At 54.4% G+C, this 15,497-nt stretch overlaps 1 protein-coding gene across 1 annotated transcript in view; it reads left to right on the top strand.

The window, feature by feature from the left end:
* KIRREL1 (kirre like nephrin family adhesion molecule 1) overlaps positions 1-13,545 on the top strand; it is a 38,945-nt gene extending 25,400 nt beyond the window's left edge. The window contains exons 2-15 of the mRNA XM_058160090.1: positions 3,123-3,272; positions 4,134-4,283; positions 4,635-4,792; positions 6,128-6,278; positions 6,688-6,793; positions 6,918-7,066; positions 7,216-7,343; positions 7,549-7,675; positions 7,874-7,974; positions 8,068-8,266; positions 8,684-8,791; positions 9,230-9,369; positions 9,868-9,945; positions 10,388-13,545. Coding sequence (XP_058016073.1) covers positions 3,123-3,272; positions 4,134-4,283; positions 4,635-4,792; positions 6,128-6,278; positions 6,688-6,793; positions 6,918-7,066; positions 7,216-7,343; positions 7,549-7,675; positions 7,874-7,974; positions 8,068-8,266; positions 8,684-8,791; positions 9,230-9,369; positions 9,868-9,945; positions 10,388-10,852 — 2,210 coding nt within the window. The 3' untranslated portion in view covers positions 10,853-13,545. The remainder of the gene's footprint in view (positions 1-3,122; positions 3,273-4,133; positions 4,284-4,634; positions 4,793-6,127; positions 6,279-6,687; positions 6,794-6,917; positions 7,067-7,215; positions 7,344-7,548; positions 7,676-7,873; positions 7,975-8,067; positions 8,267-8,683; positions 8,792-9,229; positions 9,370-9,867; positions 9,946-10,387) is intronic.
* Positions 13,546-15,497: the final 1,952 nt, after the last annotated feature.

Below are 15,497 nucleotides of genomic sequence, written 5' to 3'. Positions count from 1 at the left end.
GGCTGCCAACCACCGTTGTCCGTGTTGTGAGAAGATGGGAGTTGTAGTCCATTAGCATGCAGAGGTTCAGCCGCCAGTACTAGCTGCTGACCCACTTTCTGCAGCTCTATGATCCGCCGGGCATCCCCAGATCTTGGCTTTGTGCAGAACTGCGACCACATCCCTTTGTCCTTTCCTGCATCTCAAGAAAGAGCCTCAAGGGACACAGGTCAAGGCCAGGAGATTGCACGGCTCCTGACAAGGCGGGCAATGGTGGTGGTGGTGGGGCTGATCGAGGGGCAGCTGGGGCCAGGCGTTGTGAATCATCCCTCTCCCCAGTTGCTGTTGCAGAAGGAGGCAGAACAAGACCAGCGTTTTAAGCAGCAGTGCTCTGGGGAAGGGGGCATGCTCTGTTTCGAACATGCCCCTCAGTGATGGGCCACCCCTGGTGCTCCCCCAGGGGGTGAATTCGGCACTGGGGGAGCGCCAGGGGTGTGTAGCCCATACTGCCTGCCCCCTCTTTCTCCAAAGGGCCTGGGATTTCCAGCCTCTCCCGGGGAGGGGAATGGACCTGGGTTGCCTGGAGGGTCTCCAACTGCTTTGGAAACGGTCTTGGTGTCAATGAGAGGGCTGGGTGGGCTAGAAGCAGTGGTGGGATTCAGCCAGTTTGCACAACTTCGGGAGAACCAGTTGTTAACTTTCTGAGCAGTTTGGCAAACTGGTTGTTGGAAGAAATCATTAGGGCAGAGAACCGGTGGTTCAATTACTTGAATCCCACCACTGGCTAGAAGGCAACTTCAGAATGGCCCTCGGCCACTTTTCTCTTTGCTCCAAACCACGGGGAAGTGGCTTTCCCCAAAATTTTATTCCTGGTTTCCAGCTTGGGATGATCGTTGCACCCTCCCGAGCCCAGTCCTGTCTCCCACCAGCCAGCCTGCCCCTGTTTGCTCCTGATCTGCATGAGAGGAAGGCATAGCAGCTCTGGGTGGAGAAAAGGGGGGCTCTTGGCCCAGCAAACATTTTCTCCCCATACACAAATTATTTCTTGTGACGTGTGCTGGTGTTTTTTTTTCTTTTTTCCTTTCCTGGCTCAACAATCAATAGGACTGCAGCGTTTTCTCTTATCTGGAGAGAAGTGACAGCAGCCTTAAATGAAATCTCTCTGCAGTGCCTGCTTATCATGGCTATCGCTTCTTCCGAGCCGTGGCAGGCATGCGGGAGCTGTGCACCGGTACTCATACCGACCAGGGAGTTGTGTCAAGAGAGAGGCACAATGGTCTTGCCAGCATCCAGAAAAGAATGCCACCCTGTGATTTTTAAGCCTGCACATTGCAGCAGTCCTGGCCATTCCTGTTGCATCTTTATTGCCATTTATAAAAGTGTTATTCTTTTTTTTTAATTTGAATTTATATCCTGCCCTTCTCCGAAGACTCAGGGCGGCTTACACAGTGTTAAGCAATAGTCTTCATCCATTTGTATATTTTATATACAAAGTCAACTTTTATTGCCCCCAACAATCTGAGTCCTCATTTTACCTACCTTATAAAGGATGGAAGGCTGAGTCAACCTGGGACTTGAACTTGCAGTAGTTGCAAGCAGCTGTGTTAATAACAGACAGACTTAGTCTGCTGAGCCACCAGACCCAAGACCAGTTTCTGGAGTGGTTTTTGTTGCTATTTTTAAATCAGTGGTTACATGCAGGATAACTGATGAGCAGAGTGAGGCAGGGAAGGGCCGGTGCTGGTCGAGGGTCCAGCCTTCGTCGAGCTGTGTCCAGTTGGTTTGGCTTCCCTCCTGAGGATGGGAAAGGTGATGCCAAAGGGAGCCTCTGCCGGGGGTTGCTTTGGGGGCTCCTTCTAGGCTTTGGGTGCCCAGGGCAAAGGGTGCCTTACATCTTGGCATCCCTAGCTTACACATGTTGCAGTCAAACTCTTTAGGGTTTTTGGGTGGCACCGCTGAGTTAATTTAAAGCTGGGCCCAGAATTGGGGGGCATTCAGTGTGTTTGGGTGCCAGAAAGTACCTCCTGAATTATTGTGCACCCCCCTCCCTTCAGTCTGCCATTTTTCCTCAATTCTCTGTGGCTGCAAGAAAAGCCTTTGGCTGCCTTCCATGGAGGACCTGTATACTGCACGAGTCAAAAAGAGGGCTGTGAACATATTTACAGACCCCTCGCATCCTGGACGTAAACTGTTTCAACTCCTACCCTCAAAATGACGCTACGGAGCACTGCACACCAGAATAACTAGATACAAGAACAGTTTTTTCCCAAACGCCATCACTCTGCTAAACAAATAATTTCCTCAACACTGTCAAACTATTCACTAAGTCTGCACTACTATTAATCGTCTCATCATTCCCATCACCAATCTCTTTCCACTTATGACTGTACGACTGTAACTTGTTGCTGGCAATCCTTATGATTTATATTGATATATTAACCATCATTTGTGTTGTAAATGTTGTACCTTGATGAAGGTATCTTTTCTTTTATGTACACTGAGAGCATCTGCACCAAAGACAAATTCCTTGTGTGTCCAATCACACTTAGCCAATAAAAAAATTCTATTCTATTCTATTCTATTCTATTCCATTCTATTCTATTCCATTCTATTCTATTCATCCATTGACTGGAAACCCCGCCCTCCTTTTTAAAAATCCAACGCAGAAAGAAACACCAATTAATTAGGTGGCACGTTTTTAACAAATTAATGATTATTTCAACAAATCCTTCAGAAAAGAAAAGGTTCCCCCAGATGGCAAAGATGGCAAAATTCCTGGGGAGGGGGGAGAGGACTGTGTGGGGGGGAGAGGAGGACAATCCTGCTTGGAGCGGGTTCCTCCTCCTGGATCCCCCTGCTTCACAGCTTCAGTTGGTGCCATGAAGCCTCGAGGGATGAAAACGTCTCTTCTGGACGAAGTACTTCCCAGCCTCTGCCCTGCTGTCCTGATTCACCTTCTCTGCCTCACCAAGGAGGCTCCTGATAACCTGGGCCGCTCGAGCTGCGGCTGCTTGTTGCCATCCTCAGCCTCTCTAAGGTGGACTGCCACCGTCCATGGCAGTTCTGCAGATCCGATTCCCATGAATTGTTCCATTAAACTAGGACAGAAGAACTCAGCCCACCGTGTTCTCCCCCCCCCTCAGTCCTCCAGACCCGCTTCATCGAGGAACCGGAGGACCAGACGGTGGTTGCCGGGCAGAAGGTGGTGCTGTCCTGCGTGGTGCTGAACTACTCTGGGATCGTGCAGTGGACCAAAGATGGGCTGGCTCTGGGAATGGGACAAGGCCTCAGAGGTGAGATTCTCTGCTCCCTGAGGTGGGGGAGGGGGGGCTTCTTCCTGGGATATCTTCCCTACCCACCACTCTGGAAACGCCAGCTGCCCTCGAGAGACGGGACGGGGCTGCGGGGCAAGACACCCCCCCTTTCCCCTGCTTCCCAGCATCAGCCAGCCTCCTTCCAAGCACCACCGCTCCATGCAGCCCAACAGCACCACAGCTCCAGCACGGAGCGCCGAGGACCGATCTCCTCCCCACCCACCCCCTGCTGCCTCTTATTAATTAATGTGGCAGGTTCCCGTGATTTTTTATTCTGCAGACGTCTGCCTCGCCTGCTTTCATTCCTCACAAGTGATCATCCACCGTTTAAGACACTCGAATTTTTACACCAAGGTGACCCAACTCAATGCAGGAGACAAAGCTGCCGGGGGAGGGGAGTTGGGCTGCTGCGCTCCTTGCACTGTGTTTCTTGGGGTGGGGCTATTGACCCCCTCATCTCTTGGCCAATGGGAATGGCGCCCTCCCACACACCCCCATTTGGTTGGGGAGGTCAAGCCTCCTTGGAGATGCCCCAAGGACAAAGTTTGCCTTCTGCCATTGACTGACGAGGCTGGGGCTACCTTCAGCTCAAATCTTGCGGCGGGTGCAGGTGCGGGAGGGGGTATCTCCCAGACAGGGCTGCCCTGAAGACCCTAACCCTCTCAGAGTTGAAGAGCATTGCTCCGGGTCAATGGCAGAGTTTACAAGTGGGCAGCTGGAGGCTTTGCAGAGTTCAGCAAGTTCAGGCAGGGCAGGCCAAGCAGGAAGGAGGGCAATGCCAGGTGGGCACCAGGCCCTGCTTTCTGCTCTGCTTCTGCTCACCTGCCTCTCTCTTCTCAGCCTGGCCACGCTACAGGATCATTGGGGTTACAGATTCTGGCCAGTTCAATCTGGAGATCACCGACGCGGAGCTCTCCGACGATGCCTTGTATGAATGCCAAGCCACAGAAGCTGCCCTGCGATCACGGCGTGCCAAGCTGACAGTCCTCAGTGAGTGTTTGGGGGGGGGTGATTCCCTCTTGGAAAAACATGGCTGGTGCCCCAGCAACGTGGTCCCCCCCTCCCCTCCTGCTGCCTCCCTGTCCCACGTTCTCACGTTGCCTCCCATCGATCCCTTAATAATAGCTATTTGTGGCCAGGGACCCTCGCAGGGGCTTCTTTTCTTTTCCAGATGCTTCAGTGTTTTCTCAACAGTGTGAGGAATGGGGGTACCTGTTATCTCCCCGCTTTTCCCATTGTGGACTGGAGGGTCTGCACAACTGTTGGGTCCCTTCAGGATCGGGGCTGTGAACACGCAGCTTGACTTTTGGCTGTGGCTTGCTATGTTTGCTTCCCTGGCAGTTCCCCCTGAAAACCCGATGATTGATGGGGCCCCTGAGATCTTACTCCGTGCTGGCACACCACACAACCTCACCTGCCGAGCGCAGAACGCCAAGCCTGCGGCCACAATCGTCTGGTTCCGTGATGGGTTGCCACAGTCTGAGGCCGCTACCGCCACGGTATGCCGGGCGACATTGGCGGGAGGGCTGCTTGGGGTCTGCAGGTACCGTGAGGAAACTGACTCTGCAGACACGATGAGGGGCCAAAAACCTGCCGTGGAAGGCATGCAGGATCTCAGTCCGCAGAACCTGCTGCCCCCCCTCCCCGGGCGTATCTGACTGCAACTCCCCTAATTCCCAGCAAGCCTCTCTTGAATGTTTGGAGGAGTTGCAGGTTTCAGCCTCTGTGCCTGGAGCGCCATGTGCGAAGGGCGAATCCTGCTTGGCTGCAAATGGGTTTCTCTCCACCTCCTCTTTCCTCCTGGGAGTGCTTCCTTCCCCACTCCCCAATTCTTAATTTCATTTCTCTCCACCAAAATCCAGAATAACCTTCCCACTGGCAGCGCTGGCAGCCTCCTCGCTCCGGCGAGGTCGTTTTTCACTCATTAATCCCCAAGCAGTTTATGGTGCGTTGACATTAATTTGGCCGACCTCATTGGGCATTTAATAGGCATGGCTGAAACGTTTTGGTTCCAGGCTAATTTGGAAGTGATGATTGGTGAAATTGCCCCCAGATATGGGGCAGGGCACCGGAAGGGCTGCTGCCAACAGAGCACAATTCTCTGCTGGGAGTCTTTCTAACAAAAGGCTATGTTGCTGCTTCAGTTCCAACACCCTGTGCAGAAGCCTCCCCTGGGGACACCAGAGAAGATTCTGGGGTCCTTCATGCGGGGAGGGTGGGAGGCAAGGGTGGGCTTCAAAAATTTTAGCAAGGGGTTCTCTGCCCGGTTGCTGGGTGGGTGTGGCCATGGTGGGTGTGGCCTAGTTGGCCTCCTGCACCATGGCGGGGTATATGTGTTTTTGCCCTCCCTGGGCCGCGGAGGCTTTCCTTGAGCCTCCAGGAAGGCAAAAACAGCCTCCTCAGGCTCTGGAGGCTCTCTGGAGTTTCCGGCCTTCCCGAACTTCCGGTAGGGCCATTTTTCACCCTCCCCGAGCCTCTGTGTGCGCCCTGCACTTACCTACATCCAAAACAGGCCATGTGGGGACTCCTGGGAGGGGAGGGGAGGGGAGGGGTGGGTGGGGCCAGCCAGGAGTGGGATTTGGGGGTTCTCTGAACTGCACAGAATCTTAGCTAGAGGTTCTCCCGAGCCCCTTCGAACCCCCAGCAGCCCCACCCCTGAAGGGAGGGTGTTATTCACCAGAGTGCAATGCCCAGCCACCATCCTGAGTGCAGGGCGGGAAGCTGTGTATGGATCAGCCTTTCTGACCTGGAAGAGAGTCACAGTCTCAGTTCTGATGACTCCCTGGCTCCCCTTGGCCGTGTTCCCAGGCTTTCCACTTCTGTTGCCTCTCCAGGAAGTCTTAATGGATGGAAAGAGAGAGAGCACCATTAGCCAGCTCCTCATCACACCCACTGACCTGGACATTGGGCGAGTCTACGTGTGCCGTTGCAGCAACGATGCCATCCCTGCAGGCAAGGAGGCCTCCATCAAGCTCAACGTTCACCGTAAGGAGAGCTACTTTGGGGCATAAGGACCCTAGGCTTTTGGTTCAGAAGGGTCCCTTCCTGGCCACAGAGGAGCGGAGGGGCGGAGTGCAGCTGATTTGTTGGTAGTGGCTTGGGGCCTGGGAAAAATTGGAAGAGAAGAGACCGCAAAGTGTTCTCCTTGGAGCTGGTTAATATTTTGGTTTCTGAATTCACCCTGGATGGGATGATGGCCAGCTGGTGTGACAGCCTATTTGTAGAACCCTTGGCAAAGCTTGGCAAAAGAGGATGCCAACAGTATTTGCATGGAGGGTGCACAGGAGGAGCTTGATGGGGATCAAGAAATCTGGGGATGCTATGCGATCAAATCAAAGAAAAGAGGCAGCCATCGGCCACATGACTGTTAACCTTAGTTTCTTCTGCGTGGCAGACCCTCCAACGGTGACGCTGTCCATTCAGCCACAGACGGTGCAGGAAGGAGAACGAGTCACCTTCACCTGCTTGGCCAATGCCAATCCGGAGATCAAAGGCTACAGGTGAGCCAGGCACTGGTCGGGTGGGAAGGATGGGCCTCCAGACCCTCACCTGCTCTTGCAGGGAGGTTCCTCTGATTCCCCAAATGCTTGGCCTGATAGGACATCTCTCCTCCAATCCTACCAGGTGGGCAAAGGGCGGAACAATAATTGAGGATGCCAAGGAGAGCAAATACGAGACGCAGGTGGATTACACCTTCTTCACAGAGCCTGTCTCTTGTGAAGTGCGCAATGACGTGGGCAGCACCAACGTCAGCACCCTGGTGGACGTCCATTGTGAGTGGGGGACAGCCTTTCTGGGGAAGCCATGCCTCCTCCTTGCAACCCCTCCCACTTTCAGCCACCTGGGGCCCTGGTCTCCCCTTGGGCCTTTGAGGGAAAATGGGTGGCTGCCAGGGCTCTCTTACCTTGTTCTCCTCTGCTAGTTGCTCCTCGGATTGTAGTGGATCCAAAGCCCCTGACCACTGATATTGGCTCGGACGTCACCTTGACCTGCGTGTGGACCGGGAATCCCCCACTGACTCTCACCTGGGCCAAGAAGGAATCCAACATGGTGCGTTCCCTCCTTGCCCCAGAGGACCAGATTTTGGGGGGGGGGGGTTTCAAGCAACTTTTTCTTAGAAGCAGCTCCAATTTGGGATGTCTTGATTGAGTTCTCTCGGGAGGGAGGGAGAGAGGGAGGGAAAGCGCTGAACCATGATGGACCCACCCCCTCTATCCCCCCATCAAAGGTGTCTTGCACCCCTTTGCACCCCCAGATACTCGGCAACAGCAACCAGCTGCACCTCAAGTCTGTCAAGCAGTCAGATGCGGGGCTGTATGTCTGCAAGGCCATCGTGCCACGGATCGGGGTGGGTGAACGCGAAGTGGCCCTCTTTGTCAACGGTGAGTGAAAGCAGAGGCACCCCTCACCAACGGGGGCACGGCTGCAGGGGATAGCTGCTTTTGTCTGGGCCTTCCCAGAAGGATGCAACCCAGGGAAGAGGGGAGGCTACTGACCACCTCAACTGCCCCTTCTAGGTTTTCGCTCTCTCTTGGTCTCCTAACCCCTTTTCTGTCCTTCGACCCTTGCTGTTTTTCCAGGTCCACCTATCATCTCCAGCGATTCCACTCAGTATGCTGTGCGGGGCGACCGAGGAAAAGTGGAATGCTTCATTGGGAGCACGCCCCTCCCTGACCGAATCGTGAGTCCCCATTAAAGATACTGGTTCGGAGCTGGATGAGGACCGCCTGACTGGCGGATGGATGTCAGCGCTGTTTCTTCTTCTCCCTGGAAGGCCTGGGGCTGGAAGGAGAACATCTTGGAGATGGGCACCTTGGAGCGCTACACGGTCGAGCGGAGCAACACGGGGGATGGGGTGCTCTCCACCCTCACCATCAACAACGTGATGGAGGTGGATTTCCAGACACGGTACAACTGCACCGCCTGGAATGCTTTCGGTCCACAGACGGCCATCATTCAGTTGGAGGAGAAAGGTGGGCAGTCAGAAGGGGCAGCTGCAAGTGCCAGGGAATGCCTCTCACCAGCTTTCATCTGCAGCAGCTGCCCTTGTGCCCCAGGAAAGGCCAGGAGTGGGGGGGGGAGTGGGGGCTGTGCAAATTCAGTGGCCCTCTGCCCATGCCGGTCCCAGATAACTTCCTGCCCTTTGATGATGATGCTCGGTTTGAAGACCGCTGTCAATTCGGATTTAGCCTGGTGGTTCCTCTTGGGTTTCCCTCTAATGGGGCTGGGGCTGCCCCTCTTTACTTGCTCTGCCCCCCTCCCCCCACTTCCCGCAAGGAGATGGTACAGCTTTGACTCAGACGTAGAGGGACAAAGCCAGCCTGTACAAGCTTGACTGATCCTTGGAGAGAGCTTTGTCTTCCCATTGCTTCCCACTCTCCCTTTCGCAGAGGTTCTGCCAGTGGGCATCATTGCTGGTGCCACCATTGCAGCTGGTATTTTGCTCATCTTCTGCTTCATCGCACTGGGATGTTTCCTCTACCGACGTCGCAAAGGGAGTGAGTGTCTGGTGTGCATGGGGTCATTGGGGCATAATCTGCTTTACAGAGAGCCAAGCTGGGGGACCGGTTGCCACAGGACAGTCACCTGGTATTTATTGAGCGGCATACTGCTCCTAGCTGGGGAAGCTCTATTTACTCATTTGGCCGAAACTCGGCTTCTAGACCCCATTTGTTTCTCTAATTGCCTTGCTGAGCTGAGCTGAGCCCAGGGAGCACCATCTGCTTCCTGGGCTCTGAAGGGGCTCTTTCTTGGGCACGTCAGATGAGACCTTGGATTTTTTTATTCTGCTGGGGAAATTGGTCCTCCGGTCCCTCAGCGCAAGAACCATCCCTTGAGGGAAACGTTGCTTAGTGCTGGTGGCTCAGCCTGAGAAATCCCTGGGGTTCTCCTTCCACCAGGAATTAAAAAGGGGATGAATTTTCTCTCCTGCCCAGGCCGAAAAGACGTGACCCTGCGGAAGCTGGACATCAAAGTGGAGACGGTGAACCGGGAGCCCCTGACGCTGCACACGGACCGCGAGGAGGACACGGCCAGTGTCTCCACCGCAACGCGGGTCATGAAAGCCATTTACTCGGTGAGGGGCCTCCCCACCTGGCTCCTTCACCCCAAAAGGCTAAGGGGGGAACCTGCCATTCCTTCTTTCATCCAGTTGCCGGCTGGGTCAGAAGGCATGCAAGTCCTCTCGTCGGCCTCTTGAAATTATGGCTCAGTTTGAGGTGTTTGTGGGTGGGAATGTGTTGAGGGTTTTGGGTCAGAGCTGGGAAAAGTTCGTCAGGGAGAGAGTTCAATGGGGCAAACGACCATGGGGAGCCTGGCAAGCTGCTGGCCTAAGACGAACTCCCTGGGAAACTGCTGGGTTGTAGGGGTTCCTCAGGATGCCCACAAAAGTGTAATAGGGATGGAATGGTACTTCGGGATGTTGTGAAGCACAACAGTCATATATTGCAACTTCGGGATGTTGTGAAGCACAACAGTCATATATTGCAACTTCGGGATGTTGTGAAGCACAACAGTCATATATTGCCTGGCTGAAATTTGGGGTCTTTCTCTTCCCCCCATCTGTCCCCTGCAGTCCTTCAAGGATGACGTGGACCTGAAACAGGACTTACGTTGTGACACAGTGGACACACGGGAAGAATATGAGCTGAAGGTGAGAAGGAGGCTATTGGTCCCAGCCAGAGAGCTCTGGCCGGCCCCCGCCCTATCCCTGTCTGGCTGGGGCCTGCCTGCCTTGCAGGAAGGGTGCTTGATGGCACCCTCTACCATGGGGCAGCCCAGGAGGGGTGAGGGGTTGCCGGCCATTGCCTGCAGTGGAACCTGGAAGCGTTTGGGCCCTTTTCTGTGGGCTCCCAGGGCCCTCGTGGCTATGAAACAGAGGAGCTTCACTGAAGGGGTCACCTCAGAACCCACCACCACCAGCCACTGGCATGCACAGCAGCATCCAAACATTTGGGCGGGGGGCTCCCATTGCTAGGCAGAGCTTTGGTTGTGGAGAGGGTTTTCCTTTCCACTTTTCATCCTTTGTGCTGGCAGCAATTTATGAAGCTGCCACTTGAGCTGCTGCAGCCCTTCCTTCCCTGTTGATCCCCCAGGATCCCACCAATGGCTACTACAATGTTCGCGCTCACGAGGACAGGCCGTCTTCCCGCACGGTGCTCTACACGGACTATCGCACCCCTGGCCCGGCTCGCTACGATGGGCGGCCGTCTTCGCGTCTCTCCCATTCCAGCGGCTACGCTCAGCTCAGCAGCTACAGTCGCGGCCCTGCCTCCGACTACAGCGGAGACCCAGTCCCAGGACCCACACCGGGCACAGCCACTGCTGACACGGCCAGCCAACTCTCCTATGAAAACTATGGGGGTCATTCGGGCTTCCCCCCGAGTGCCGGCTATGCCACTTACCGCCTGGGTTACAGTCAGCCTCCACCGCCCACCCTGGACCGGGCAGCCTATGACACATATGACCCCTTGGGAAAGTACACCACGGCAACCCGCTTTTCGTACACCTCCTCGGACTACGGTCAGCGTTTCCAGCAGCGCATGCAGACTCACGTCTGAAGTGGGCATTGCATCCTGGTGAGGTGCAGGTACCTCATGACTGCCCCCTGATATTCAGGGGGCTCTTTCCCTCTCCCCCTTCCTGGACTCTTTCCGGGCTGGACTTGTGGACAATGCAAAGTGTGGCACCTGCTGCCCGACTGAGGATAATGCGGTGGCCGCCAGTCCAGCTGCTCTTCTATGGTTCCTTCCTTACTGCTTTAACAGTCTCTGGCGGTTCTTTTGTGAGAGTCCAGATTCTCCATATGCCCCTTCTACAAGGCCTCCCCCTTTCCTCTTTGTAAAGGCAGATAAGTGGGGAGGGCAATAGAGTCCACACAGAGCAGTTCTGCCTCTGTTGAAACTCATTCTTCACTTTGCCCGCGGAAGAGGCATCCGTTGGCAGCCCCAGGCAAAAGCAATGGGCAGCCTCCCCACTCATGGCACTGGGGGCATTGAGGCCCAATTTGGTACAGGGAGGCCTAATAGTTGGAGGTAGCCACCAAGCGGGGAGGGGGACATCGGTCGAGCCCTGGTTTTATGGACAAGACAGGGTCAGGCCAGCCTCAGGTACAACAGGTGCCTCCTTAAAGCCCCTCTTAAGAGGAGCGGTTTGCAGTTGGGGCAACGTTGGCTGGGAATGATCAAAGCTGAAGTCCGCATCCCCCCGTGCACCCCCTTTGACTGAAGGCTGACTGAGTGAAAGTCCTGCCCAGCTTGGCCACAGCTGGGCATGCTGCGAATTGTGGTACGAAATGGACTCCTTGAGGGGGGCGATTCCTCCCCCCTCCCTCTTGTAGGAAGGTGTTCATAAAACCTGCACCCTGTGTGGCTCCAGTTATGAGAGGGCAAGATGGGGCTGCTCTCAGGTGCCCCCACACAACGAGAGGGTCTCATCCCCAAGTGAACCTGCTTCCAGCCAGGAGGGTCTCTGCAAGATGTGGAGCTGTGAGTTCCCCCCCCTCCAAAGCCTTCTGCCACGGTAGCAGCCATCCTGGAGGAAGCCTCTTCTGCACTCTCCTCCCACTCTCTTGCTTGAGCCACCTCCCCTGAGGCTGCCCAGACTCTCCCCTTGGCAGCCTGCCCCAGAGGAGAGTCCTGCTGGAGAGTCCTGCTTTGGGAGGTCAGTGCTGGACACATCCTCCGTTCTCCCACATGGCCACTTTCTGAGGGGCAAGACCTTACGGGTCTGTCCCATCCCCAGCAGGAGGGCTTACGGCTTCTTTCTCTCTCTGGCCTGGACCCCGAGCTGTGGCAGAGGGTTGGTGAAAGCATCCTGTGGGTCGTTGTGTGTCTGTGCAGGCCTCCCTCCCCTATTGTTCTGCCCTCCTTGCTAGGGAGTGACGGCAAGCGCTTCAGTCTCCTGTGCCTTAAAACTCTTGCTCTGGTGCACCCACTAAGAAGACAGAGTAAGTGGGGGGGCAGCTTGGCTGACAGAAGGTACCCCAGGCTGCCAACTGGGGGAGACAGGAGAGACTTGGCTTCTAGGCTGCACCAGATCCCTCCCACCAGCCCATCTCCCTGGCCCTCCTTGGCACAGTTCATATCTCAGGTGTACAGTAGGACATGCGAGACACAAATGGGAATCCACCTCCCCCCAGCATTCTAATGGTCCCCCCCCCCAGTCCCTCCCGTCCTTGCGTGCTGCATATTCTGGTACTCTTGGGGGCCACCCTGTGCACTTGCCTGGGAACAGCTACCTGAAGAATTGCACCAAGACAGCGCCCTCTTCTGGCTGGTTCTGGGAAGTGTCTGTTTCTGCAGCTTGGTGGATGTTGGTGCTATTTGGGGTTCCACTTCACCTTCTCCCTGCCACCCCTAGTGTGCTGGGGCTGGAAAATCCAGCAAAGGCCTCCAGTGGCTTTAAGGCCACTTTCCAAAGGGAGTTTTCAGTGCCCCCTTCTAAGACGGCAAGGGGCCCCCCTTTAGAGGCATCTTCTTGGGGAACAAAAGTAGTGAGTTTTGGGGGTTCAGGGTGCAAAATCTGCCAAAACGGCTGAGATCATGTTTGTGCTTCCATCCTGGAGAGGGCCAGGGAGCCCCAGTCTCACGTTGCAAGTTTGCAGGGAAGTTGCTGAATGCTGAGTTGGGCCCCTGACCCACCCAATTCCCTCCTCTTTTCCACCAGAGCTGCCAGGAATTGAACCTGCCCTCTATTCACCAGGGAGCAGGGGAGCTGAGGAGGGACAGTGCCGAAAGTAACAGGGTAGTCCACCGATTCTAAGCCCGTGGCTGCATTTACACAATCCGCCAGTCAGTTTGACAGGCCCAACGGCCCAAGTTCATACAACTTGCTTGGCTGCAAGCAAACCAGCATTAACATTAGCCAAGCTTGCCACGTTGTATGAATGCAATTTCCACCCCCCACTTCATGAGTATCCAGAATTTGAGCAATAACTAATTCCAACTCCAAAACACGCTTTGTGATCAGAGCGCACAGCCGCCTGTCTTTGCACGGACCCCTCCGGCTCTTGGGGTGCAGGTGATGGCGTGGGGAGAGGGCGCCCCTGGGGTGTTTTTGATTTCTCTCCCGAAGACATCCATTCGTGACTGTCCCATTACTCCCTTCCCTCGCCTCACTTTTTAAAACAAATTGGTTTCCTTTCTCATTCTTAAAAAATATTATGTACTATATTTTTAGTCGCAAACACAATATATTATATATAAATATATATTTAATTTTTATATATATAAAGATAAATGTTTAAAAAAAAGGGGGAAAGTGTCGTCCTCTCTTTTGATAACAGGCCATGTGGTACAAAGTTGGTGGTGGTCGAGAGCACCCATCCCAGCCTCTGCCAGAGAAGCCCAGGGCAGCTCAGGTTGCCCTGAACGCAGGAGGAACTGGGGGCGGAGGAGGGTGGCTGATCTGAATGGAGGAGGAACTGCAAAGGGGGAGGGTGTAATTCAAATTTTTTACTACCGGTTCTGTGGGTGTGGCTTGGTGGGCGTGGCAGGGGAAGGACACTGCAAAATCCCCATTTCCTCTCGATCAGCTGGGACTTGGGAGGCAGAGAATAGATCAGGGCGGGGCCAGTCAGAATTTTTACTACTGGTTCTCCAAACTACTCAAAATTTCCGCTACCAGTTCTCCAAAACCGGTTCTCCAGAACTGCTGAAACCCACCTATGGTGTGCTTTGTCCTGGATAGCACTGACTTACAAAACCCCTTCCTTTGTAAAGTGCTTCAAGGTGCTGCTTTGTTTTTGTTTTTTTTCAAGGCCCACCTCCCATTAAACCTTCACATTACCTTCAATTCCCTCTGCTTTTAGGAGGAGAAGGGTGACTTTAACTCTCCCCATTTGGTGGGGGGAGGCAAGGAGGTCCCCCTGAATGCCCCCCTTTTAAGGCTCAGCAACAGCAACTCCTTGGCAGGCGGTGGGGGGCAATGCCAGCACCAGGCAAGAAAAGGAGATGCCTTGGAGTGGGATCTTGAAAATGCCTGCATTTCTGCTGCTTCTCCTTCCACCCTGGACTTGCTGGCCGGAGCTGAGAAGCATGGAGAGGCCAAAGGGCCAAAGTGGAGGGAATTGAGCTACCCTTTTGCCACCTTGCTGTCTTTGGAAGAGGGAAGAGGAGCCCAGCAAACAGGTGCACCACTGCAATTTGTGGCTTTGCAAGGCTGATAATCAGCAATATTGTAGCTGCTGCAGGTAGGGCAGAATCTAATCTCTCTCTCTCTTCACGCTGGTGGCAGTGATGATAAAGTGTAATTTGATTTCCTCTCCAATAAAGCAGCTAAAGATACACCTGGGAGCCTCTGCGAAGCGGGGCCTCGCTTAGCCCTGGGCTTTCTCTAAGCAGCCTTCCCTGATGGTGGAACTCGCCAAGCATGGCAGCTTCCTGGCACCCGGCACCCGCCTTGGGCCAGCCTGCGCAGACGCAGCCCTCGGCCGCTGTTCCTGCATATGGGTCAGCTGCAGGACTCCCTCTTGTTGACATTTTGACTTGGGATTTCACCTGCAGAATGTGGGTGAGGCGCCTAATCTAAACACGAAGGAAGTGGCCGATGACCGCTGTTGCTATTATAATATAGTGTAGAAGACCCTCATCTCCCACCCCATCTCATTGGCAGCTTCCAGTTGGGGGCACATCTGCAATCTCCCTTCACTCACTTTGGGATGAAGGGAAGGCCGGCTGTCCAGAGGCATTTTGTTAGAAGTGCAACACTCAGCAGATGCCCCACTTCCCTCTCTCCTGCCTTTCTCTGATCATTTTGCTCTGCTTTGTTCTTGGAGAGACCAGGGGGGAAGAGCGGGTCTCTGCCGTTATTTTGGGAGAGCTAGCGAGGCGGGTGGATGTTTCAAAGAAATGCGGGGAGAGGAAGGACAAGAAAGCCTGAAGGAGGAAAGAACCAGCATGCAGGTTGGGAATGAAGCAAATCATTTTTGGTCTTTGTGGTGGGACCAGTTCAGGGGAAAACAAGGCCCCTCCTCACCTCTGCACAAATGGTACATTTCCCCTTCTGGAGCTCATCCCAAGAGCAAACAATTGGGGCATGCCCTGGACAATCTTGCCATGTTACGCAAATCATATGCCTTCCAATGCCAAACACCCGGGAACACCTTGAAATGTGTCTTGGATGCTGTGCGGTGCATCCACTATAAAAATTTATTAAAAAACTGATGCTCCCCTATAAAAGTGGAGCATCAGTGAAGCTTTTCTG

This window comes from Ahaetulla prasina, chromosome 17, assembly GCF_028640845.1.
Source record: "Ahaetulla prasina isolate Xishuangbanna chromosome 17, ASM2864084v1, whole genome shotgun sequence".
NCBI classification, from domain to species: domain Eukaryota; kingdom Metazoa; phylum Chordata; class Lepidosauria; order Squamata; family Colubridae; genus Ahaetulla; species Ahaetulla prasina.
Note: the sequence above shows the minus strand (reverse complement) of the source record. Positions and strands in the feature narration are given on the sequence as shown.